This window comes from Columba livia, chromosome 27 (genome assembly GCF_036013475.1).
Source record: "Columba livia isolate bColLiv1 breed racing homer chromosome 27, bColLiv1.pat.W.v2, whole genome shotgun sequence".
Taxonomy (NCBI): domain Eukaryota; kingdom Metazoa; phylum Chordata; class Aves; order Columbiformes; family Columbidae; genus Columba; species Columba livia.
Window position 1 is genome coordinate 3,191,554 of NC_088628.1, and position 24,411 is coordinate 3,215,964.

The 24,411-nt window shown below is 50.3% G+C and overlaps 2 protein-coding genes across 6 annotated transcripts; one reads left to right on the forward strand and one right to left on the reverse strand.

The window, feature by feature from the left end:
• The first annotated feature begins 737 nt into the window (after window positions 1–737).
• On the forward strand, window positions 738–8,949 carry UBXN6 (UBX domain protein 6). Of its 2 annotated transcripts, none has more exons than XM_065042652.1 (11): window positions 738–919; window positions 1,289–1,443; window positions 2,486–2,547; window positions 2,696–2,827; window positions 3,838–3,935; window positions 4,267–4,342; window positions 4,428–4,512; window positions 5,241–5,460; window positions 5,544–5,674; window positions 6,317–6,462; window positions 7,101–8,949. In XM_065042652.1, exons 1-11 carry the CDS (start codon window positions 837–839, stop codon window positions 7,227–7,229), a joined length of 1,317 nt encoding a protein of 438 aa, XP_064898724.1. In that variant the 5' UTR covers window positions 738–836; the 3' UTR covers window positions 7,230–8,949. The 2 variants fall into 2 exon arrangements, with proteins under 2 accessions (XP_064898724.1, XP_064898725.1); XM_065042653.1 differs by having other exon boundaries at window positions 759–919; window positions 1,221–1,443.
• CHAF1A (chromatin assembly factor 1 subunit A) lies at window positions 8,212–23,851 on the reverse strand. Of its 4 annotated transcripts, none has more exons than XM_065042624.1 (15): window positions 23,393–23,851; window positions 22,953–23,003; window positions 21,667–22,484; window positions 19,422–19,478; window positions 17,252–17,493; window positions 16,095–16,155; window positions 15,679–15,747; window positions 15,064–15,287; window positions 14,778–14,946; window positions 14,516–14,593; window positions 14,311–14,400; window positions 13,838–14,099; window positions 12,767–13,248; window positions 10,064–10,157; window positions 8,212–8,714 (listed from the first exon to the last, which is right to left on the reverse strand). In XM_065042624.1, the coding sequence occupies exons 2-15, from the start codon at window positions 22,999–23,001 to the stop codon at window positions 8,614–8,616; spliced, it is 2,796 nt and encodes a 931-aa protein (XP_064898696.1). In that variant the 5' UTR covers window positions 23,002–23,003; window positions 23,393–23,851; the 3' UTR covers window positions 8,212–8,613. The 4 variants fall into 4 exon arrangements, with proteins under 4 accessions (XP_064898696.1, XP_064898693.1, XP_064898695.1 ...); XM_065042621.1 differs by having other exon boundaries at window positions 14,516–14,596; window positions 23,393–23,847; XM_065042623.1 differs by having other exon boundaries at window positions 14,516–14,596; window positions 23,624–23,645.
• Window positions 23,852–24,411: the final 560 nt, after the last annotated feature.

Genomic DNA, 24,411 nt, shown 5'->3' on the forward strand with positions numbered 1-24,411 from the left:
AACCTAAATGATTTGATGAACCATGGGCAGTGCCCGGTGTGTCACCCACAGTGTGACAGGGACAGTGGGGGGGAATTAGTGGAGTGAGGGGTGGCGGGAGCAGCAGGTTTGGCTTCTTGGTTTCTTTGGTTTCACAGAATCCCAGAATGTCAGGGGTTGAAGGGCCCTGGAAAGCTCATCCAGTGCAATCCCCCCATGGAGCAGGAACACCCAGATGAGGTTACACAGGAAGGTGTCCAGGCGGGTTGGAATGTCTGCACAGAAGGAGACTCCACAACCCCCTGGGCAGCCTGGGCCAGGCTCTGCCACCCTCACCCCCAACAAGTTTCTTCTCATATTTCAGTGGAACCTCCTGTGTTCCAGTTTGAACCCATTGCCCCTTGTCCTGTCACTGGTTGTCACCCAGAAGAGCCTGGCTCCATCCTCCTGACACTCCCCCTTTCCATCTTGATCCCCAGGAATGAGTCCCCCCTCAGTCTCCTCTTGTCCAGCTCCAGAGCCCCAGCTCCCTCAGCCTTCCTGTGTGTTTCTTGATGCCACCCTGCGAGCAAGCACTTGCTCCCACCGTTTGGGGCTGGTTTGCTCAGGCTGGGGCTGCTGTGCCTCCTGGGGTGGCTGCAGAGCAAGGCCTGGGGGCCGTGGGGTCCCGGTCTCGCCCGCCCCCGCCATTCTCCTCGGGCCCTGGAGGACCGCGGAGGTCATAAAGTAGCGGGAGCCTAGAGCGGCACTGTGATGAACACGCCCCTTCCGGCGGCGGGGCCGTGGGCGGGCCGGAAGCTCGGGGGGCGCGGCGGCTGCTGTCGCTGTCCCGGTGCCGCTGTCCCGGAGCCGCCGCCATGCGCAAGTTTTTCCAGGAGATCAAGGCCGACCTGAAGTTCAAGACCGCGGGGCCCGGGCAGAAGCTCTCGGATCCGTCCCGGTACGGGCTAGGGGAGGGACCTCCGGTAACCGGCGGTCCAGGGCGGGGGGTGAGGCCGCTCCGGGCGCTGCCGGTACCGGGGAGAGCTGGTCCGGCTCTGCCCAGCTGCCCGTATCCACGGCCGGGCGGGTGTCGCGGGCCCCTGGTGCTTTGCGGGGCGGGGGGGACCCCGGGACCGGCAGCACCGGCTGTTGAGCAGCGTCCGGCGCTCCCCGACCCGCGGGGGGGACACTCACCGGGCAGCGATGCCGCCGCACCGGGGCAGCCGCTTCCCCAGCCGGTAATTACCGTTCCGTGTTAGCAACCGGTGTCCCCGTGTCCCTGTCACGAGTGGGTGACGCCGCCGTGTCCGCCGCTCCCTCCGCGCAGGGTCCCCAAGGAGAAGCCGAGAGCCGAAGCGGCGCCGAAGCCACGGCAGGGCCCGACGGACGAGGCGCAGATGGCGGCGGCCGCGGCGCTGGCGCGGATGGAGCTGAAGCCCAGGGCCAAGGTGGCCGCGTCCCAGGAGGCCATCAGGAACCAGGGTGGGGACACGGGCTGCGTGGGGACGGGGGGAAATGTAATGAAATAGAACCAGGGCAAGTGTAGAGTCTTGAATGTGGGCAGGAACAACCCCAGGTTCCAGTGTAAGTTGGGAATGACCTGTTAGAGAGCAGTGTAGGGGAAAGGGACCTGGGGGTCCTGGGGACAGCAGGGTGACCATGAGCCAGCACTGGGCCCTTGTGGCCAGGAAGCCAATGGTACCTGGGGTGGGTTAGAAGGGGGTGGTCAGTAGGTCAGAGAGGTTCTCCTGCCCCTCTGCTCTGCCCTGGGGAGACCACACCTGGAATATTGTGTCCAGTTGTGGCCCCTCAGTTCCAGCAGGACAGGGAACTGCTGCAGAGAGTCCAGCGCAGCCACCAAGATGCTGGAGGGAGTGGAGCATCTCCCGTGTGAGGAAAGGCTGAGGGAGCTGGGGCTCTGGAGCTGGACAAGAGGACACTGAGGGGGGACTCATTCCTGGGGATCAATATGGAAAGGGGGAGTGTCCGGAGGGAGCCAGGCTCTTCTGGTGACAACCAGTGACAGGACAAGGGGCAATGGGTGCAAACTGGAACACAGGAGGTTCCACTGAAATATGAGAAGAAACTTGTTGGGGTGAGGGTGCCAGAGCCTGGCCCAGGCTGCCCAGGGGGTTGTGGAGTCTCCTTCTGTGCAGACATTCCAACCCGCCTGGACACCTTCCTGTGTAACCTCATCTGGGTGTTCCTGCTCCATGGGGGGATTGCACTGGATGAGCTTTCCAGGGCCCTTCAACCCCTGACATCCTGCGATTCTGTGATTCTGTGACTGGCTGGGATGATGGGAACTCCGATCCGATCCTAGGTTGGAACAGCTCAGCTCTCCAGGATGTTTTAGGGCTTGAGCGGCTGCCTGGGTGTCATAGAAACATTGGTGACACTCGCTTATGGGCTCTCGAGCCAGGGACAGAGCACCTGGGTGGGCATTTGTGTCCCTGTGGGGTCTGAAATCCTCAGGAATCGGCAGAACCTCCGCGATGCGGTAACCCGGGTTTGTCTCTTGTAGTGAGGAAGGAGCTGATGGCCGAGGCAGCTGCCAGCGAGAAAGGGCTCTCGGAGGAGGAAAAGGTAAGGTATGAGAGATGCTGCTGTTTGACCCACATCTTCCTGCCCCGCTGTCCTTGTCCTGTGCAGGTGTGCCAGGGCATTTAAAAACAAAAAAGAAGCAAAAACCACATCCTGCGCTCAGCTCAGCGCCTGGTTCTGTCTCCTGTAGGTTGTCACCTCCCCAGATGAGGACGGGGCAGCTGCTCTCTCCGTTTCGGGGGTTTATTTCATCTGCCCATTGACTGGTGCAGTCGTGAGGAAAGACAAGAAGGAAAAGCACCTCAGAGAAGCCATCGAGTCGGTAGGCGCCGCGTCTGCCACCTGCGCGGTGTCCCGTTCTCCCGCGTTAACGGGATTTGTGGTGTGGGTCCCCTCGAGCAGGGATGTCCCCGCCCCGCTGCCTTCTCCTTGTAAAATCTTCACCCTCCGCTGTCCCCAAAAAGAGCAGCTCTGCCCCTGTCACCATTGTCACCTGTCACCATTGTCACCTGTCACCATTGTCACCTGTCACCATTGTCACCTGTCACCATTGTCACCATTGTCACCTGTCCCAGCGCCCTCCCTGAAAATGCTGGGACTGGGAGCTCTGTCCCCGTACTGGTTTTGGCTGGGACAGAGTTAATTTTCTTCATCGCAGCTCAGATGGTGCCACGTTTCAGATTCATGGTGCAAAGTGTCAATTACACGCTGGAAACGGCTGAACCGGGAAGCACCGAATAAATCCCTTTGCTTTGCTTGCACATACAGTTTTCCTTTACCTGTTAATTTGTCTTTAGCCCAACTCACATTTTGGCTTTTTGGGTTTTTTTTCTGCACTTTTACCTTGTGGTTCCCTCCTTGTCCCACCGCGGGAGGAACAAACGCGGTGCTGAGCTGCTGGTCGGGGTTAAACCACGACAAGCCCCCACGTCCCTTGGTGCGGAGCAGCTGCGGCTCCTCTGTGGGAAACTGCAGCGGGTCTGTGGAATCCTTGACAGGAAATATGAGAGTAGAGATCAGCCTTGAGATATTAAGATTTACCCTTGAGAAGGATGGGAGTAAAGGAGTATCCGGAGAGAGGAGAGATGTACCCGTGAGAGAGAAGGGGATAGCAGAATAACACAGATGATAGAAAAATTAACCAATGAGATGTTAGTGCTGTAACTTGTAACCAATAGTGAAAAGACACATGAACTGGTAGAATTGTATAAAAATGCACTTGTAGCAATAAATGGCATCCATTACTTTCATCTTGAAAGAACTCGGTCCATGTCGTTTGTCCGTCTCAAGCGCGACACTCCTCCCTGACCAGCTTCTTTCCTTCTCCTCCAGTATTTCTCCATAGACCCGGTCGCTGCCTCCATCATGGAGATTCACACCTTCAACAAGGACCAGGAGAAAGTCCGCGTGGGCGTGGAGACCGTGGCCAAGTACGTGAGATGCGGCCCCCGGGAGCTTGTCCTTCCCTGTATTTTCTTGTCGGGAAGCAAACCCAAAGCCAAACACTCGAACCATCTTAACTGTTAATTAAGAAATAAGGTCAGCGTCTCATTTTAAGAGTTATTCTGCTAGTTGAAGAGCTGCGGGTTGACATCAGCCCCCACCATCCTGTGTCTGATGTGGGCACAAAATGCTGATTTACTTTAATTTCCCTCAGTTTTTCAGCTCTTATCTGCAAGAAATACTGTGAGGTCTCTTTTTATACCTTGGAGTGGCGTGTGGTGAAGTGCCTGCTTTGATCCACATGTCCTCTTTCTGCAGATACTTGGATAACATCTGTTTCCATCCGGAGGAGGAGAAGTACCGGAAAATCAAACTGCAGAACAAAGTGTTTCAGGTGAGGTCGAGACTCCTGCAGGTTCTCCACTGAGAAAGTCTTTGCCTGGAGCAGACAACATTGAAATTCTTTCTTTTTCTTCCAGGAAAGGATAAGCTGCCTGGAGGGGACACAAAGATTTTTCCAGGCTGTCGGTTTTGAGACAAAAACGCTGCCTGTTCCAGGACAAGGCAAGAAATTCAAGTGTATTAAACTGGAATCAGGTGTTTGAGTGGTGGTGGGATGTCCCAGGGAGGCTGGCGAGGCAGCAAGAATGTTCCACAAGCTGTAACAAAAGCCGTTATCATGGAATCACAGATGGTTTGTGTTGAAGGGCCCTTCCCAGCTCCCCAGTGCCCCCCCTGCCATGAGCAGGGACATCTTCACCAGCTCAGGTTGCTCAGAGCCCCGTCCAGCCTGGCCTGGGATGTCTCCAGGGATGGTTCATCCACCACCTCTCTGGCCAACCTGGGCCAGGCTCTCACCACCCTCAGGGCAACAATTCCTTCCTCATGTCCAGCCTGAATCTCTTTCCTTTAGTTTAAAACCATCACCCCTTGTCCTATCACAACAGGCCCTGCTCAAAATCTGTCCCCATCTTTCTTATCAGCCCTTTTTAAGTCTGGAAAGGCCGCATTAAGGTCTCCCTGGAGCTTTTCTTCTCCAGCTGAACACCCCAGCTCTCTCACCTGTCCCCCAGCAGAGCTGTTCCAGCCTCGGGTCATTCCTGTGGCTCCTCTGGCCCCTCTCTGGCAGGTCCATGTCTTTCCATGTTCCTCCAAAGCTGTAACAGAAACAGCCGCTCACCCTCCAATTTCCCCATTAAGATGTCACATTTTCTGGAGTTCCTCACCCTTCTATTTTGTACATTCTTCCCGTAAAGAACAAAGAGACTCAAATCCCGTCCTGTTGCTTGTAGAGACCACAGAGGAGTATTACGTACTGAAGGAAGAGATGCTGAGCAGGCTGGAAGACCTCAAGGCCTACAAAGAGCAGCTGTTGAGCTCGGGGCCGCTGAGAGCGCAGCTCGATCGCCAGCTCTGCGTGTTTCAACCGTCCCCCGAAGCCGCTCGGTTCGAGCTGCCCAATGACTTTTACAACCTCACAGTAGAAGAGATCAAACGGGAGCAGCGGCTCCGGTGAGTGCGCTCAGGAGGGTCCTGACGGCCCAGGACGAGTCTTGGACTTGTAATTTGCGCTAAAAATGGCTTTTTCCCTAAAGGACAGAAGCAGTGGAGAAAGCTTCGATGCTGAGGACAAGAGCCATGCGGGAGAAAGAAGAACAAAGGGAAATGCGGAAATACAACTACACGCTGCTGCGAGTCCGCTTTCCCGATGGATACATCCTCCAAGGTAAAAAGACTTGTTACCCTTTCTTTGTGCGCCCCCAAAAAGCTCCTGAGGAAAACTTGCGAGTGCAGGAGCTTGAATGATAAGCGGGCTCGAGGTGCGTTGGACACAGCTGGTGGGATAAAACCACACAAAACAGAGCGGGGTAACGTTTCTTTGAGAACTCTTCCCATTTCCGAGCCCTCCACAGGGCTGGGATTTTAAACCAGGCTTGAGCAGAGGGGAAAATATCTCAAAGCGCTGTTAATTAATTAATTACAGCGTGCTCTTCCCAGTCTACTGGAACAAGCCGGACTCATTAGAGCAGGTTGTTAGAGGAACCAGCGTGAGGTGGTTGGTGCCATGCCAGGCTACACAACGGTGTAAATCCTCTTCAAATTTTGTGGTGGAACTCTGGAAATCATTTCAGGCTTTCCCAGCCCTTTGTTATGGGCTGGTGGAGGTATGCAACAATTGCAGTGATATCTTTTTTCTTTGGGGATTCTGCTTTGATGCTTCTCAGTTGGATCACGCTCTTTCTGTGTGACTGAAGCAGTTCAGAGAATTAGCAGCAGTACGTGAGCCCCACGAAATCTACCACAAAAAGGTCAGATCTGGTAGATGCCAGAGACTCTTTCAATATCTCACCTCGTTTTCTCATCTCAGGGACTTTTTACGCACGAGAACCCGTATCCGCGCTGTACAGCTTTGTGAGAGGAGCGCTCAGAGACGACTGGCTGCCCTTTGAGCTGCTGGGACCTGGGGGTCTCAAACTCACCGATGACAACTTGGCCTTCAATGAATGTGGGCTGGTGAGTATAAAATAAAAGCTCCTTCCAAAGGGTCTTCAGGTTGTCAGAGGCATCTGCTGCTCATAACCTGAGACACGTTGGTGTGTTCTGATTTCAGTGCCCCAAATTGTGCTCTGGCCCCTTTCTTTGAAGCTTTTTAAGTTTTTCTGGGTCTGTGAATCCCAGAGTGTCAGGGGTTGAAGGGCCCTGGAAAGCTCACCCAGTGCAATCCCCCATGGAGCAGGAACACCCAGATGAGGTTACACAGGAAGGTGTCCAGGCGGGTTGGAATGTCTGCACAGAAGGAGACTCCACAACCCCCCTGGGCAGCCTGGGCCAGGCTCTGCCACCCTCACCCCAACAAGTTTCTTCTCAAATTTAAGTGGAACCTCTTGTGTTCCAGTTTGCACCCATTGCCCCTTGTCCTGTCACTGGTTGTCACCAGAAGAGCCTGGCTCCATCCTCCTGACACTCCCCCTTTCCATATTGATCCTCAGGAATGAGTCACCCCTCAGTCTCCTCTTCTCCAAGCTAAAGACCCAGCTCCCTCAGCCTTTCCCCATAATACAGATGCTCTTTATGCGTGAACACACACAGCGAGTTAAGAGGGCGAAGCAGAACACCGCTGTGGCTGAACAGCTCTGCCTTTGCTGTTGCAGGTGCCCTCGGCGCTGCTGACGCTCTCCTGGGACGCTGCGGTCATGGCCGATGTTCAGGCGTCACGAGAGGAGCCGCCAGCGAGTCCCCTGAAACCAGAACTTCTCTGCAGCGTCCAGACACTGTCATGAAATAAAGGGCAGTGGATTCAGGGCTGCTGGTTTTCACACTTTCCCCTTATTTTCCCCCCATAGAGACTGTTGGAGCTTCCAGCTCTGGGACCTCAGGAATGACGTTGGTTTGGCTCTGCAGAGCAGGAGTGTCGGTTCTGCCAGGTCACACCAGCCCTGCTGCCACCTCCGCAGCTCCAGCAGCCACACGCTGAACCAGTCTGGCCCAGTAAGAGACGGGACTGGTCTGAATGGCCCTAAAACCCAGGTTCTGGCAGTGACTGCTCGAGGTGTTTCCAAGACAGGGATGAAGCACAAATTTCCTCCCTCAGAGGAGGGATTAGACACTAGTACTAGGCTGGATTACCCATCGACTGAGCCTGGATATAGGGCTGGGCTTAGAACTCAGCTTTTCCTTTTGCTTCTGTGTGCACTGTAACTCCTATTGGAGAGAATATATTTAGAGAAAATTATGTCTAGCGTGATTAAGTGGAATATTTAAAGACGCCGTTCTGTTCAAAGTTATTTGAATCACATTGCTCAGAGAGGTTTGGAATAAGACGGGGCTGGGGCTGGTACTGGTGTTACTGGTACAGCCGTGGTACTTCATGGCACTTGCAGACAGACCAGGGGACAGACAACAGATAATTACGCTGCCTACAGGTGAGAGATTGAGCTTCAAACTACCACCACAAGTTTAGGAAGCTAATCCATCCAAATATAATTAAACCCCCAGCAAGTTTGTTATATCCCTGAAGAAATATGATGCAAGTTTGGTCCTTTATACTTCAATCTTAAGGTTTTTCTGAGGGTAGAAACCAGCTTTTGTGTATCAAGCTGCAGCGGGGTACAGGAGACATCATCTATCCCTACCCTGAGGTGTAATTAACACCATCCAATCCCAAAACCAGGAGAAATAAGTTGTAGGGCTTTTTGTCCTCTTTTCCAAAGGGTAAAGACCTGCTGCTGCTCTCTGGAACAAGTAAGACCACAAACAGGATGATACAGATAGCATAAATTCAAATATAATTGTACATCATTTATACCCACGGCCATGCTATACAACATTATCAACAGAGTCATTCCCCCAGTGGCATCACAATAAGCTTATTTCAAAATCCCTCCGCTAGTTTGAGATAACTTAGATACCTTCCATTACAAAGAAGTATCAAAATTTCAATAATGCTTTATTAAGGACAGATTAATATGCAGTATTTTTTTTTTTAAGCTAAAAACTAGAGCTAAAACTTTAAGCTCCCATGTGGTCTGAAGCAGAACAAAGTGCTGTCTTCTCTTTACAAGAAATATGGAATACTTTCAAGTATCTCGTTCAAAGATACACAAGGGTTTAAAACGTTCTAATTCATTCTACATACATACAGAGAAGTTAGTAGGCGTTTAAGTCTCAAACTGGATTAGATGGGCTGATGGAGCCGGTGTCCTGGTGAGCGGCGCCTCTTGTGCCGCTGGATCCTGAGGCTGTTTCGGTAGCTGCCAACGTTGAATCTGCAAAGTAGAAAACGTGTTGGGTTTGGTTTTATTTGGTGTGTTTTTTGTTGTTTTATTTGGTTTTTTTAATCCTCATGAATCTTGTCATATTTAACTATCTGCTTTATCTGTCTCAGGTTGTCCGCCCCAATCTGTTGCAAGTCTTTTCAATGCTATGTTAAAAGAAGAGGTTTTAATACTGGGTTAACCATCAATCCAGAATAATAAAAAAGAATTACTTCAAGCATAAAAAGGATCTTCACAATCTTTTCGGTGCTTTAGACTCGGGTAGAGCTGAACAAATAGAGCTGCATGCGTGTCAACGCAGCCCGAGGAAGGCGACAAACCTGACGCGAGGCTTTTCATCTGCAGACTCGTAATGAGCAGAAGCGGCTTAAGATTAAACGCAAAAGCTTCTTGTCAAACAGCTGTTGGGGAGGCGAGAGGAGGAATGTAGAAAGGAGAACGTCTAGAAAGGGTCAGACACCTTGTAGAATTCAAGGCTTGAGGGATATGCGTGAGCTCTTATCAATTAGAACACATACAAAATGAATCTAGGTTGTGCCAGCCGTGTTTAGTTCTATTGTGAGAGGTAAGAACGGGCTCGGAGGTTTTGCAAAGTGGTTTAGAGGAGCTGGAAGCAGATCGTGCGGTGGGTGTAACGTCACCGATCTGTACGATCGAGCAGTTAAAACGTCGCGCAGATGAAAGGAGCCGCATCCGCATCCCGCTCCCGATGGGATGCGCTGTGGCAGCAGAGCTCTGAAAGCTCTTTACAAAGGGAGAACTGGGACACAAATAAAAGCAATTCTTAGATTCTAGAGCAAAGCAAACGGTGTTTTCAGATCCTTCACCTGCCAAACAACACAGAGCTCGGGTTTTATTTCCTACAGACAATTCAGCGCCCACCTAAGACTTGGAGAAGGCGGCAGAGCGGAGTTACGTTCAGACCTTGTGGGTCCTGGAAGGGCTCTGGACATAAATCTTTGTGCTCCAGAGACAAGGCCTGCGCAGCAACATTGGCCAAGCTGCTGATACTGACCCCAGTGTTCACTTTTTAATGAAATAAATGGTAGACTGGCAGCCAAATGCCAGTCACAAGCACTTTATTTAGTCCATTGGAGGGAGGAGGGAAGGAAAGGCAAGAGAAGGTTAGAGAAGACCATAAATAGCAAAGCAGCACCTAGAATACAACATACAAAGCAGAGAAGTATGTAGAATAAAATATAGAGAAAGAAGAGCACAAGGTGTGATGAAAAATGCGGCAAAAAAACTGCAACAGGTTCAGCTCGACACGGTCCTGCTCTTGTATCCTCCCTTGTGGGAGAAGCATTGGCCAAGAGATCGTCTTTAATTGATTTGCCCACCTTGGCCTGGCTGTACATCCACAATCATGCAGTCGTCATCCTCCTCATCTTCCTCAGTGTCTGCCTGAAATCCATCCATCTCTGCAGCTTCAGCCTTTGGGAAAACACCAAACAAAGGTACCGGTGACTCAGGGTTGGGTTGGGTTGGGTTATTTTAAGGAGAATCTCTTCCCCCTCTGCTGATTATTTCGAACGCTTTGTTCCTCCTGAGGGTGTAAAGTGACAACATGCGAGCCCAAGTGCAGCCAGTGCTGCCAAGGGCCCAATGGGCACTCACAGGATCGGAAGAAAGGGAAGAAAAATAAGAAAATAAGAAAAATAAGCAGCCTCCAGCTTCAACAGACACTGTTTTGTGATCAAAAGGCCCATCCGCAGTGGCACGGACAGCAGGAAACACGCCGAGCGCCTGCTCCGATGTTACACAACGCCGCAGCCTACACAGGGAAAAGTCAGCGCTAACCTTAATTGAGAAGTGACTCAGTTGTGTTGTTTTTCTGGCAGGGAAATCTTCCCCCCCCCGCTGATTATTTTGGATGCTTTCTTCTTTCTGAAGATGAAAAATGCCTTTTGCTTGTCAAGTTTGAAGCGCGTTCTCCCCCCAAACCCTCCTCATCGCTGCCAATTAGTTTATATTCGGGGAAGGGTGACAGTTCTTCCTTGCGGACCTTATTTGCTGCCATGGGAGCAACACAAGCTACTTGATTTGAATTGAGAAAATGAATACAAGGAGTGACAAAACCTGAAGCCACCCAGAATTCAACAGCTGCGAATGTTTCTGTCAGGTTTTTTTTCCCCTCAACTGGAACTGTGGGATGAAACCTCAGACCTAGAACCTGCTCCCCACCCCCTACAAGCTGTTCTAAGAGGAGAGATTTTAAATTTATATCCCTTATTAAAGTTAGAGCTCTCAGATTAAGCACTCGCCTCCTACACGCGGTGCAGGTGCTGCCCACTGCGACACCGAGCTCTTCTCCCTCTGCGGTTTATGTAAGAGCACCTTTACTTACACGAGTCTCGGTGTGAGTTTCACAGCAGAGAAACACGTGCCAGGGGCAGAAAAATCGGTGCCAGGGGCAGAAAACCTGCTGGTTGTGACCTTCCGACCGCTCCTACATCCTCCTCAAGCTCCAGCTTCGCTAAACAGGCTCTCAGTTGCTCAACAGCGCTGATTTAGAGGTCGGGCATGAAAGGTTTTCAGGACTCTGACCTCTGCTCGGAGCCGCGGGGCAGCCGCACCTCAAAGGCCATTTGAAGACGCTTCCGAGAGCTTTGAAGAATTCAGGCCGGTGATGTCATTCTGCTTTTTAGTAGCATTAGTAGCCTTTGTTTCGCTATTTCTGCTCAAGCAGTTGGTTCTAAGCAGAATTTCCAGTGGGTGCCAAGCGGAGATTTATATCTCTGCCTTTATTTAGTGCATAAGGAAAAAAGAAAACCCAAGCAGATGGAATTTGGAGGCTGAGCAGCTTCTCCCAAGTCTCTGATCCCCATCAATACTTGAATGCAGAGCTTTTTCAGGGGTAAAGCCAAAGAAGCCAAGAATAGAGTGGGAAGGAAAAGCATGAAAAGCCTCATCTGGGGCTTCTTTCCTCAGCCCTTTGTCCCCAGGGGATAAGGAATAAATCCAGCAACAGCACAAACCCCGTCCTGCCTCTGGGTTTGGAGGTAACTGCTCCAAATCCACCTCATTTTGTTCCTATGAATTATTTTTATAAAACATTGAAATTAAGCTGTACGTACAACAGTAGAAGCCGGAGACTTTACAGAGTGTTACGGGTTGAATCGCAGCACTTGGGAACTGCATTTAACCAGTACACATGCAACTGATGTAAGTCACCAGCCCTGCTATACATCTGGCAGCCATACATGTCCATAAAAACCTGCATACAAATTACATACAGCTGTAAAATCAAGGCCAAGCAGCCACTCAGAAACTATTCACAGCCTTGATGCAATCACTGCCAAACAACGGAAAATGGAAGAACAGCAGGAGAGCAACATTTCAAATGGAACAGACAGACCAAGCTGGAGGCACACAAAAGAAACTCATCTCTTGAGAGCCACATAATTTCACTCCTTTCCCCACAAAAAGGTTGGGGTGTGGCTTTTTTTGTATGAAGATCTGTAGCTTAATATTTTGCGTGTGCTCATGGCGGATGTAGGCGGCACACAAGGACCATTACCTGCTGAAAACACAGGGCTACATCCCCTCGTTCTTTCAACACCGCAGTTCAGGAAGGATGGGGAACTGCTGGAGAGAGTCCAGCGCAGCCACCAAGATGCTGAAGGGAGTGGAGCATCTCCCGTGTGAGGAAAGGCTGAGGGAGCTGGGGCTCTGGAGCTGGACAAGAGGAGACTGAGGGGGGACTCATTCATGGGGATCAATATGGAAAGGGGGAGTGTCAGGAGCATGGAGCCAGGCTCTTCTGGTGACAACCAGTGACAGGACAAGGGGCAATGGGTGCAAACTGGAACACAGGGGGTTCTGCTTAAATATGAGAAGAAACTTGTTTGGGGTGAGGGTGGCAGAGCCTGGCCCAGGCTGCCCAGGGGGTTGTGGAGTCTCCTTCTGTGCAGACATTCCAACCCGCCTGGACACCTTCCTGTGTAACCTCATCTGGGTGTTCCTGCTCCATGGGGGGATTGCACTGGATGAGCTTTCCAGGGCCCTTCAAACCCTGACATTCTGGGATTCTGTGAACTCACCTGCTCTGTGTCCCGAGGTCTCTTCATGAATTTCGTGATGGACACGGTCCCGCTGGATTTCCTCTTTGCTGGGGGGGGTGTCTGCAGGGCAGCTGCTCCCAACACGCTGCCAGCCTCCTCCTTCCCCGAGGAAGGGACCTGGGTGACGTAGTTCCACTGGCAGGGGACGGGGAGATGCTCTTGATCGAAACTCTTCAGCACCTCGGAGTGGACGTACCAGCACATGCGATATTCGGGCCTTTTCTCGTACACAGAGTTCTCGGAAATTATTCTCTTTAGCCTGGCTTTGGAAGGGACGGTGCCATCCTCGCCCACGGGCGTCTGCGGCCGGGACGCGTGGGGGCTCGTGGGGCTCGTGTCACCATCGGCAGCCGCTGTCATGTCGCTGAACAGTCCCTGCCGGCAGCACTCCTGGAACTCCTGGATGATCACTTTGCTCCCGTTCACGTTGCCGTGCAGCAGCGGCAGGAGCTGCCCAAGGACTGCGGAGAGGAAAGGTTCGCAGCAAAGAACAGATTAAACGTCAGGAAAAGCCAGGTTGACATAACCCATCAGTACACGCGCTCCAGAAAGAAGACAAATAGGTTGAGATTTGTTCTAGATATTGTGACAGGAGCTACACTGGATGTTAGAGAAGTCACCCCCAATAATGACGACCCCTGAAGTGAAAGCATCAAGCCCGATTCCAGCCTTTATGTGCACTATTGACATCCTTGTGTTGTATCACATGCAGGAGATATTCAGTACTGAAACTTGGCACAAAAACTAAATCCTTTCCCTATGAATAAACAGGTTGGTGGGCTTGAGCACTTCCAGTAAGCCAGCCTAGATCTGAGCCTACTGAGTCCTGTTGGCTTCATTTCCTACATTATACACCGCAGGAGTTTTTGGAGAGCATAACTAAGGCCACAGCGGACACAACGCTGGAAAACTCCTTTCCAAGAACCCTTATAGAGATTCTCTGATTTCACATTTGTCATAATCAGATCACTCTGAATTTGACACTCTGCACAAAACAAAAGCAGCATACAACAGTGTCTAAGTGCAACTATTTAGCCCTTCAGGTCTTACTTTGCTGATCTTTCGCTCTTTTTTTACTGCATTTCTGTGTTTGCTGTTCTTCCTCCGCAACAGGTGAATCCAGGACACACGCTGCGAACTGCTGGAGAACCTTCAGGTCTGCGTTGGCGCTGCTGTCGTGTTCTGCGCTTTCCCAGACACAGCCGATCTTCACAGGCTGTAGAACGTGGAACCTCTTCCCCTTGGCCATCAGCTCATCCCATTCCTTTGCTTTCAGCTTTTGACGAACTTTCTGATTCTCTGGATCGCACTCCTGAAGCAACAGGAGAGAAAGAACTTGATACGTCCAGCCCAAGGAAAACAAAAGCTCTTTAAACCCAGGTTTTTACCGTGTTCCCTGAGCTACAGAAGTTTAGATACAAGCTACATTGCTGCCAAGACTACAGGCTGTCTTCCTCTGCCAATATTTCTTATAGATTCATTGGAAATGGAGATGGAAATCCAGCGACACCCAGTTCACTTACTTCTGTCACTCCTTCATCTTCAGATAGGTACCCATGGGGTACAAAAAACCCATCGTCATCATCTTCATCCTCTCCCTCCTCTTCATCATCCTAAAAAGAAAACTCTGCTTATTAGAAATCACACTGACAAGCGCGATTGGTTCAGAAAGCTGTTCTTCCAGCAGGAATTGGTTCAGAAAGCTGTTCTTCCAGCAGGAATCCTTACCCCTTCACTGTGGGAGAGGCTTTCTCCAGGTTCCTCCTCTTCCCATTCTTCATCACTATCTACTTCGTAGTCCAGCAGCTTCTGGAAGAGAAGCCAACACACCATTTCTGTCAATAATTTGAAAGCACGACACCAGATCCCACCCAGGGTTTCAAAACGGGAACGCGCAAGCGGATCAGAAATGCCATGGAACGGGTGAATTTGCCCAACCACAAATTCACTTTGAGAGCATAAAGAAATAAAAGAATCCAACCACGCTTACACTGTCCTTCGACCAAGGATTCCTGGCATGGATCATAGTGGTTTTCTTGTTCCACGTGCCCCAGTACGCGGGGCGGTGATTCTCACAAAACTGCAGAAATTTCATTCTACCGAATTTCCCCCTTTCAGGATCAGCGCCTGTTTTGCAGTTATCCACAACCACCACGTCGCTGTGAAGAGACGACATCATCCTCGGTACATATTAGAACACTACTACCCCAAAGCCATTTTGTGCTTCATTAAAACAAAAAAGCAAAGCAAAGCAACCCCCCCAAACACAGACTAACCTGTTGACTATGTCAGCGCTGCTACTGACAAAAGTAGGTCCAGTTTTACGCGGTTTACGACACTTTAGGTCCCTCAAGAAAGAAACGTCGCTGTTTTGTGCACGCAGGAGCTTATCCAGCTGCTCCAGGATGTCTGGGTCCGGGGCGACACGACAGAGGGGAGCTAAGACCATGTTCTCCTTAATTTCAAAAGGAGCAAACTTCCCACAAGAGCCAGCCAGAATCTGAAAGGTTAAGTGGGGATCGTTAGGGCCTGAACACCTGAGACACCACAGTAGCAACACATTCAAGATATGAACCAAACCTCAATATAAGGTGATGTCTGAATGAAGATTTAGGCTAAGCCCGTCCTATCTGAGACTCCAACAGACCTTCCAAGGGGGTCTAAGTCTTTACAGCAGAAGACAGAGCTGAGATCTTTACTAAAGCGACTACAAAACTTCTTTTGTAGTCTCTCTGCACTGGTCACAGACTTTTAAAAAATTCATTACACTTTTAAAATGAGGAAGTATGAAATACTAATGTTTTGTCCAGCTAAGAAGATCCAAAGGATGGATCAGAAGGAAATCAGAGTCCTTGTTAGACCACCAAAACGCAGGAATGGCAACACCTCACCTTCGGGGCTTGTGGAGTCTTTGGTTTCTGGAAGAACCTCGTAATTTCTGCCTTCTGAGCATTAATGCGCTGAAATCAGAATCAAAACCCAAATTACAAACACAAAGGTAGGACAAAACCTTACAATTCAAGGTGAGCTGATGCATGACCCAACTTCAAACCTAGCGAGGCATAACGCAAAGTTCAGTCATTTACCAGCTCCTGTAACTCAACACAAAAAGTCATTGTCTTCTCTATGGATTCCAATGTCATTGCTAAGACAAAGGAGAGAGTTCAACTCATGGGCATTGAAAAAAACAAATGCAGAAAAGACTAAGAGGTAAAAGCAACTCTGCTCCCTGGAGAACCCCAGGGGCTCATTAATGTCATTTCACTGTAGCAGGACAGTTTAGAGACAAGCTAGACAAAGCATTTACCTTTTCCTCCTCTCTTAACCGTTTCTCCTCTTCTTTCTTTCTCTTCTCCTCAAGTTTTGCCCTTTAATACAAAGTTCATTGAAATGTCACAACTCATGAAGTGTTTATTTGCACTGAGGAAGAGGTGAGAAGCCCCAGACCTTAACTAAGACCCTATCACACCAGGCAAAAAGGTAAATCTATTAATTCAGCCAAGGAGCACGCTTGGTTAAGCCTGCAGAAATCTCTCTTCATCCCTTTGAGAGCAAATATTGACCTGTTCTAGCCACAAAGTAGCCAGGCTGCTCCAAGCTTCCCTCAACACCAGGAAAGGGTATTTATTGGTATTATCAAATTACAAGCAACTTCCTCAACAGACGGGGCGCCAGCAAATTGCAAAAGTACAAGCGAGATTGGTCATAAAGGGAAGATTCAGTGGAGCACGACGGCTCTTTGCAACAGAAGCCCAGGTCAGCCTGCGTGCAAAAAGCAGCACTGAAACTGGCGTACAGGGTCTGTCAAGAGTTTAAAATATTCCTGCGACAAAGAGGCACATGCTGTTTAAGCAGTGGAGCCTCTAGATGGGACACTAAAGGTACGTATGGAAAGGCGCTCACATCATTGGGGAGGCCACACCTGGAGTATTGTGTTCAGTTCTGGGCCCCTCAGCTCAGGAAAGAGATTGAAGTGCTGGAGCGGGTCCAGAGAAGAGCAACAAGACTGGGGAAGGGACTTGAACACAAGACCCATGGGGAGAGGCTGAGGGAGCTGGGCTTGTTTAGTCTGGAGAAGAGGAGGCTTAGAGCTGAGCTCAGCACTCTCCAGAACTACCTGAAGGGCAGTTCTAGCCAGGTGGGGATTGGTCTCTTCTCCCAGGCATCAGCAATAGGACAAGGGGCCATGGGCTTCAACTCTGCCAGGGGAAATTGAGGCTGGAGATGAGAAAGCAATTCTTTGCAGAGAGAGTGGTCAGGCATTGGAATGGCTGCCCAGGGAGGTGCTGGACTCACCGGCCCTGGAGGTTTTGAAACTGAGATTGGCCATGGCACTTAGTGCCATGATCAAGTCAATGGGCTGGAGTTGGACCAAGGCTTGGACTGGATGAGCTCTGAGGGCTTTTCCAACCCAGTCCATTCTGGGATTCTATGATCATTACAGGTTATTCCTCAGCCACTTACTCCAATGCTTCCTGCCGCTCCTTCCGCTTCTCCTCCTTCACCCGCAGCTTCTCGGCTTTCTCCTTTTCTTCTTTCTCTTTCTTTTCTCTCCTTTCTTTCTCTTTCAGCTCTTTCTCTTCTTCCTTCTTCTTCTTGGCCTCCTCCTTGGCTCGCTCCTTCGCCGCTTTCGCTTCTTCTTTCAGCCTCCCCTTCTCCTCCCTTTCCGCTTGCAGCTTCTGCAGCTTGTCCGCGCGTTCCTGGTCCTGAAACAAAGCATTAAGCACATTTTCTTTTTGTAATAGCTGCTCGCAGAAGAAACTTGAGTAAAATGAGGACTTCATTTCTTCAGCTGAGATACTGGAGTCAACTCCTGCCCGCACCCTTGGCCTCCAGCATAATTTCTAGTTATCGCAGGACATAAGTTGTGAACCGCGGATACATGAGCCAGCTCAGCAATAATTGCTCTGTTCTCCTAAAAAATAGAGGTGTTTCCATTCTCTAAGCACCAAGGAAAGCTTTGTGTTCTACTTGAGTCACTTCATGTGGCATTACGGAAAATTAGATGGGAATTTTTTTACGCCCTCTTAAAATATTATTTATTTTAAGGTTTCGGATTGTTTCCAAAATACTTCATTTAGAAATCTGAGCTAAGCTTTCACGCTTTTCTATCAATGCGTGGGGACCATGGTGTAAAGTCTGAAAAGATCATTCGATCTGATTTTGTCCTATAGAACCACATGGATTTTCTGACAATGTTTTTCCTCTATCTCAGGAGTCTCCAAACTCTGGACTGTGCAGCTGCTTCATAAGACCTGGAGCTCACCAAAAAATCATCACTTGTGTTAGTCTGGTAGATAATCAGAAAACACCAGGTGCCCTAAGCTTAGTTAAGGGGCACTATGTGGGGAAAATGACATTCAAAGTGTTGCCCTTCACAGAATTCCCTCCCAAAGCAAGTGAAATGCTCATCATGGACCTGCTGACACATCAAAGATGAAAAACACTTATTAAAAGGTTACAAACTCAAGAAATGTGGCCTCCCGATGCTGCGGGAAACAAGCTATGTCTGTGCTCAGACACACAAATATCCCCCACTGTGTATTTTCAACTCGATTTTATTTATTTCGCGTCTCCTCTTGGCAGCATCGAGACTCAAAACAGTGGCACAACGTACCAATAACCGCAGAAGGCGATCGACACACCGAGTGGTGCCAATGGCAAAAAAAACCCAAACAAGCCAATATTGTCAGAACTGACACCAGTGAAAAATCTACTGGGGAGTTTGGTGTGAAGTTTTCAGCAAGATTGGCGGCTCTATTTAATTTTAGTGTAATAAACCTTCCCTTCTCGTCTCTCCCCCACATTACTGATATTTTTAACACATATATAGGATGGAAGAAAACAACAGATTGGATTTCTACGTGGGGCGCTGTAAAAAGCATCTCGGGAGCAGGCTCAGCCGCATACAGCTTGTACAAAACCACCACAACAGTCCCTTCTACCAGCTTAACGAACTAGTAACTAAGAAACAATCAGAATTTATAAATACCACCCAGTTTTCCAGCTCGTGCAGCTCAAGAACTCCATGTGATCCATCAGCGTCCTTTATATTTAGCATTTTAGGACTGAGAGCAGAACGGGCAGCAAAATTCTTGGCGTTTTGTTAAGAAACACAGTTCCTTAAGCGCAGCTTAAACAGAGACCAGAGCTTGAGCATTTCCAGCAGGTTCTTCAGCAAGATATAAACATGGGGCCTATTTGCTTCATTTATTAATGAAGACCAGACCCTGCGTTTTCTGGCTTGAAAGGGGGAAGGGTGAGAACGACAAAGCAGGAATAAAGAGAGGGAATAAATGAAAGGAATAAATAAAAGGCTTTCAAAGATGCCACTTGGATGTGTCCACTTAGAGCATTTTGACAATCAGGCAGCAATATTTACAGCTTCTAAAACATCTTCCCAAAGCGCCCAGAAACGCAGCGCAGGCCACCCACACTTGGTTCCGTCCGCATTAGGAAGCTTTGGAAGAAGCCAAGTGCTTTAACTGCATGTGTTAAGATTCTTCCATATTCATAAACGAGGGAAAACAGGGAGAGAGATGCTGGAAATGGACTAAGATGAAACCCAAAGGGCTCTGCGGAATATTCCAAAAGCACAGCGGGTTAGGTTCACACGTTGAGGAAAACACCTTACTCTTTGCAATCGCAGCTTCTCCTTCTCCGCCGAGCTTTTGGGGCATTTCTGGGATACCTGGAACAATAAAAGGCGAGTTTTAGATATCAGCATGATTCCCCTCCCACAAGGCACAAGAACTCTTAGAGAACAGCAAGTTTTATCTGTATTATATTAACATTGTTCTTGCATATCGGCGCAGCCAGCAACTCAAGCGTTCCTTCAGCACAGAACACAGTTCACACGTATCTAATCTCCCCGGTTGCCATTTAAGCCTGACTACATCTAAACGCTTCGGTTTACATTAAGTCCTCACATTACTACGCTTTGCATAAACAAATCCCTCCGGTCTACTCAGCTCCAAAGTAGCATTTGCAAGGGAATATCATGTGTAGAAAAACAAACAGAAGCCAGAGCTGCTCCAAATCACGAGGGCACAACCGAGGACACTTAATTAGAGCAAAGTCACTTCCTTCAAGTTGAACTTGGTTTAATTTTGTTTGGTTTTTCTTTTTCTTGCATCCTACCACTTACTCTTGCAATATTTAACTCTTCCTGAACACAAGGTCTATTACTCGTATTTTAACGCTGTTCCTTCTTGCAATCACAGCCCTCTTGCTCTTCCACCAGCACCAGCGAATCAACCCTGAGCTCCCAACAGGTCACGCTTCTCACTTCTCCTAAAGCTGTTATTTAGAGGTGAAAATAAGGTATTTTATGGTTAAGAGCATTGTTCAGAGGCTGAATTTGTCAATATTTCAGCATACTATGGCTTGGTTTCTTGCATCCTCCTCTTCTTTCTCCTGCCACTCGCAGTATAAGGTACCAAGGATGTATTTGATACAACATAAAAGTTATTTCAACTGGGAAACGCAGCTGATCGATGCTGTTTCCAACTGGGAAAACAAACACGCCAGGACAGACGCCTGTACAGGTGGAGGTGCAGAATTCCCACCTGGGCTGTTCCGTCCTCACCTCACGTCCCAGAAAACCAATAACTCGTTTACACTGATGTATTACATCAGGAGACAAGTACTCTTTTTATTTGTTCTGCTACACTGGAAATACTTCACGCCTGCTTGAGTTTATACATTTATCTTAGAGACCAAAGATTGCGAGTTTCAACAGTAGAAGAATTGATTGTTTTTCTGACAGGCAGAAGAAATGGAAAGACCCGTCACAGCGTGAGCTCCAAGCTCTAACCCATCCATACCTGCCCTCCTCCAGGCCAGCGAGGCTTTTCCTCACCTGCGGGACCGTTTCTCCTTTAATACCTGGGGGATAATTGTTTAAAATCTTTCTTAAAAGGCTCAAGGTGGCATCAGCAGGAAGATTCTGGCTGCTTTCCCCAAACCACACACTCAATTCTCACCTCCGGCAGCACAACATCAACCCACCCCTCAACACTGTCCTCATTTTGCCTTCTAGCGATGGAGTCGAGCAAAACCAGATAGTCCAGCCTAAATGTAGGCGAGGCTTAGCCACAGCGCCCAAGCACGTTCATCAGGAGTGTTCTGCTTCATGGGTTTCACTGTGGACCCCCATGTTACACCCCACTCCTCTGGTCCCCAAAACAAAGATATTTGAGCCATGTGAATGTTTCGGCAGCCTCAGCAGATCCCGGTGCCCTCAGACGCTTCCCCTTCAATCTGGCACCAAAAATTACAATATTTTAGGGTTGCTTGCCTATAACAAGGCGGCTGAGAGCACCAGGCTCGTCCTCCATCCTCACACACACACCTGCAGTTCTGCCAATGCACCGGAGCTTCCACTTAAAAGCATTTTCTGTGGCACGGCTGCAGAAATTCAGAGCTGGAAAATATATCTGCACTAACTGGTACCAGGTTAACAACCGCCCGCAGGAATTAGAGCGGGGCAGAACTGTAAAACATCACATCATGGGCAAAGCTGCTTTTGACACTGTCCTTATTTCAATTAGAAAACATTAGGTCCCAGGACACACAATTCATAAAATAAATATACATATATAAAAACCACACCTGTAACGAAGTTCAAAGTTACATTCACATGATGCAAATACACCAGCAGCTAAAAAGCAGGCAAGATTTAAATCCTTTAGCTATAGGATTTCAAGGAAGATTCAAAAGAGCAACAATTATCTTATGAATAAATCAACACCACCTTCCACGCGTCTCGCGATCATTGTGAACATCCCATCCATCCTTTCCACGGCAGACGCAGGAAACCACACAGCCTATCCGCAACGCAATAGCTTTAAAAACCAAACCAAAAACAAGAGACCAACCTTCCTAACAGGCGTCGAGGCAGCTAAAGGACTCGTGTTTCTCTTTGTTTCTGCAGCGGGCTGCACCTCGGGTGAGCTCACAGAGCGAGAGCTTAGCGAGGAATTGGTAAGTCCGGAGTCTCCTTCGTGAGACGATTCCATGGTCTCATTTTCCGACACGACGCTCCCATCCAGAGAAGCAACCTGGGGAGATTTTGCCGTCATAATATCCTCCAGGAGCACCACGGGCATCTTCCCCTCGAAGATGACGTCCTTCAGTTCACTCTGGTTTCCCTTTGCGTTTTCCACATCGTTACGCTCTGTTAATCCAGAACGCGGCGGGATCCCATCAACCAAATCTTCATTTTTGTTCGCTACAGCTTCGCACCGCGTATCAGTCTCCATCGAATCATCCAGCTGGCTGCTCTGAGTGGAATTCAGGCAACTCAACTGGTTTCTTTCTTTTCCTAATGCACCATTAGTTATAGGTGGGCATGAAGATGCTTTTGAATCAACGTGGTCTACATCATCTCTTAGTCTGTGGGTAGAGCCCTCTGTCAGGTCAATAACAATTACAGTTTCATTTGTGTTATCTTTTGTGTTTTTCTGTATAAAATGGTCTAAAGGACCCTTTTCATTGACAAGTTTTGGAGAAAAACTCACATCTGAATCCAACTGACAGTCATTCTCCATGTTGTCCAGGGATGCATGAGATGCATCGAGGGAGGAATCCTTACTTGGGCCAAAACCACCTTGTGAGCTCTTTACTTTCTTTATTTCTGAATCTGCATCGTATTTCTCCTTTGGTACAGGATTCAATCGTTTGAACGGCAACCGAGCTGCAACAACAACGTTTTATTATTTTAGTCATATCGTATAAGTCATTGAAACGGCCTCAAGTTGCGCCAGGGGAGGTTGAGGTTGGATCTGGCAACAATTTCTTCCCCAAAGGGCTGTGGGACATTGGAACAGGCTGCCCAGGGCAGTGCTGGAGTCACCATCCCTGGAGGGCTGGACAGACGGACAGGAGGTTCTCAGGACATGGGGCACTGCAAGATTTCGGTTATGGTTGGACTTAAGGGTTTTTTTTCCAACCAAAATGATTTTGTGACTCTATGGGGGAGAGGAGGACGTGGAATCAAATATCAAGATGTTTTATTAGTTCATAAGAACAAAAATTGAAACAGATCAGCCACTTAGGGACTGTTTATTGCTGCAAAGCCAACCTGTTTCAGAAAACCGTGTCTGACACCTTTTTATCATCCCAAACCCGCACCAGGCGGCAGCCGCTCCCTCCGCAGCCTCACCTTGGACGAGCCTCCGCGGAGGAGCAGCCGCCTTGTCTCTGCACTCCATGGCTATGAGGAAAAAACACAATAAATAAACACCTGTGAGATGTTCCTGGTGACCCACCCGCTTCCCAGAGACAACCGACGGGCGGCTGCGCCCAACAGCTCTCCCGCGGCGGAGCGGGGCCCGGCCGGACAAAGGGACCGGGGCGGCCCCGCTGGCACCCCCGGGATGAGGGGAGCGTCACCCCCTCCCGGCTCCTCGGGCAGCGGCCGCCCCGCTGTAGCCGGGCTGAGGAAGCGGAAGTTGGGCGGAGGAGGCGGCGACGGGTGAGGCGGCCCCGGGCCCGGTGCTGAGGCGCGGGGCCTCCTTTGTTACCCCGGTACAGGCCCCGCGCACCCCAACCGCCGCCAGAAACACACCCCAGCCCCACGGCACACCCCGTGCTCGCCTCTACCTGCCACGGCAGCCGCCGCGGCTCCAGCCGCTCACCCGGCAGCGGCGGCCAACGAGACTCGTCACGGCCCAGTCCCGGTCCCGCCCCGGGGGCTCCCGCTCGTATTTGGCGGGAGCCGGGGCGACCCCGCGCCTCGCCGCGCTGATAGGCGGAGCGCACCCCACGTGACCTGCCCTTCCGCCCGCCCCGCCCCCTTCCCGCCCGCGTCTCGCGAGGAGGGTGGGCGGGAACCTCGGCGCCGGCCTCGCCGCTGCCTCCCGATTGGCTAGCGCGGCGGCCGTTGCTGACTGGAGGAGAAAGCTGTCAGTCTGGCCCGCCGGAGGTGCTGATTGGATAGCTGGGTGAGGGTCAGCGGGGTGCCGCTAGGTCCTTATGCCCGGGCTCGAGGCCTGCCGGTTTGCCGGGCGGGAGCCGGGACAGTGGCGGGGCGGCCCCGGGGCGGCGCCGGAGTGGTCGCCGCAAGTTTCCGCAGCACCGGGCAGAGGGGCGGAGCCGCCCACAGCGCTGCGCCACTGAGAGGCCTGAGTCAGGGCGCGAAATGGCGGCTGCACCAGTGACCAATGAGCAGCCGGCGCCGCGGCGCGCAGGCGCGTATGGTACCGCGAGGGATTCTGGGAGTTGTAGTCTGGGATGGAGTGTCACAGAACCCCAGAGTGTGAGGGGTTGGAAGGGCCCTGGAAAGCTCATCCAGTGCAATCCCCCCATGGAGCAGGAACACCCAGATGAGGTTACACAGGAAGGTGTCCAGGCGGGTTGGAATGTCTGCACAGAAGGAGACTCCACAACCCCCTGGGCAGCCTGGGCCAGGCTCTGCCACCCTCACCCCAACAAGTTTCTTCTCAAATTTAAGTGGAACCTCCTGTGTTCCAGTTTGCACCCATTGCCCCTTGTCCTGTCACTGGTTGTCACCAGAAGAGCCTGGCTCCATCCTCCTGACACTCCCCCTTTCCATATTGATCCCCAGGAATGAGTCCCCCCTCAGTGTCCTCTTGTCCAGCTCCAGAGCCCCAGCTCCCTCA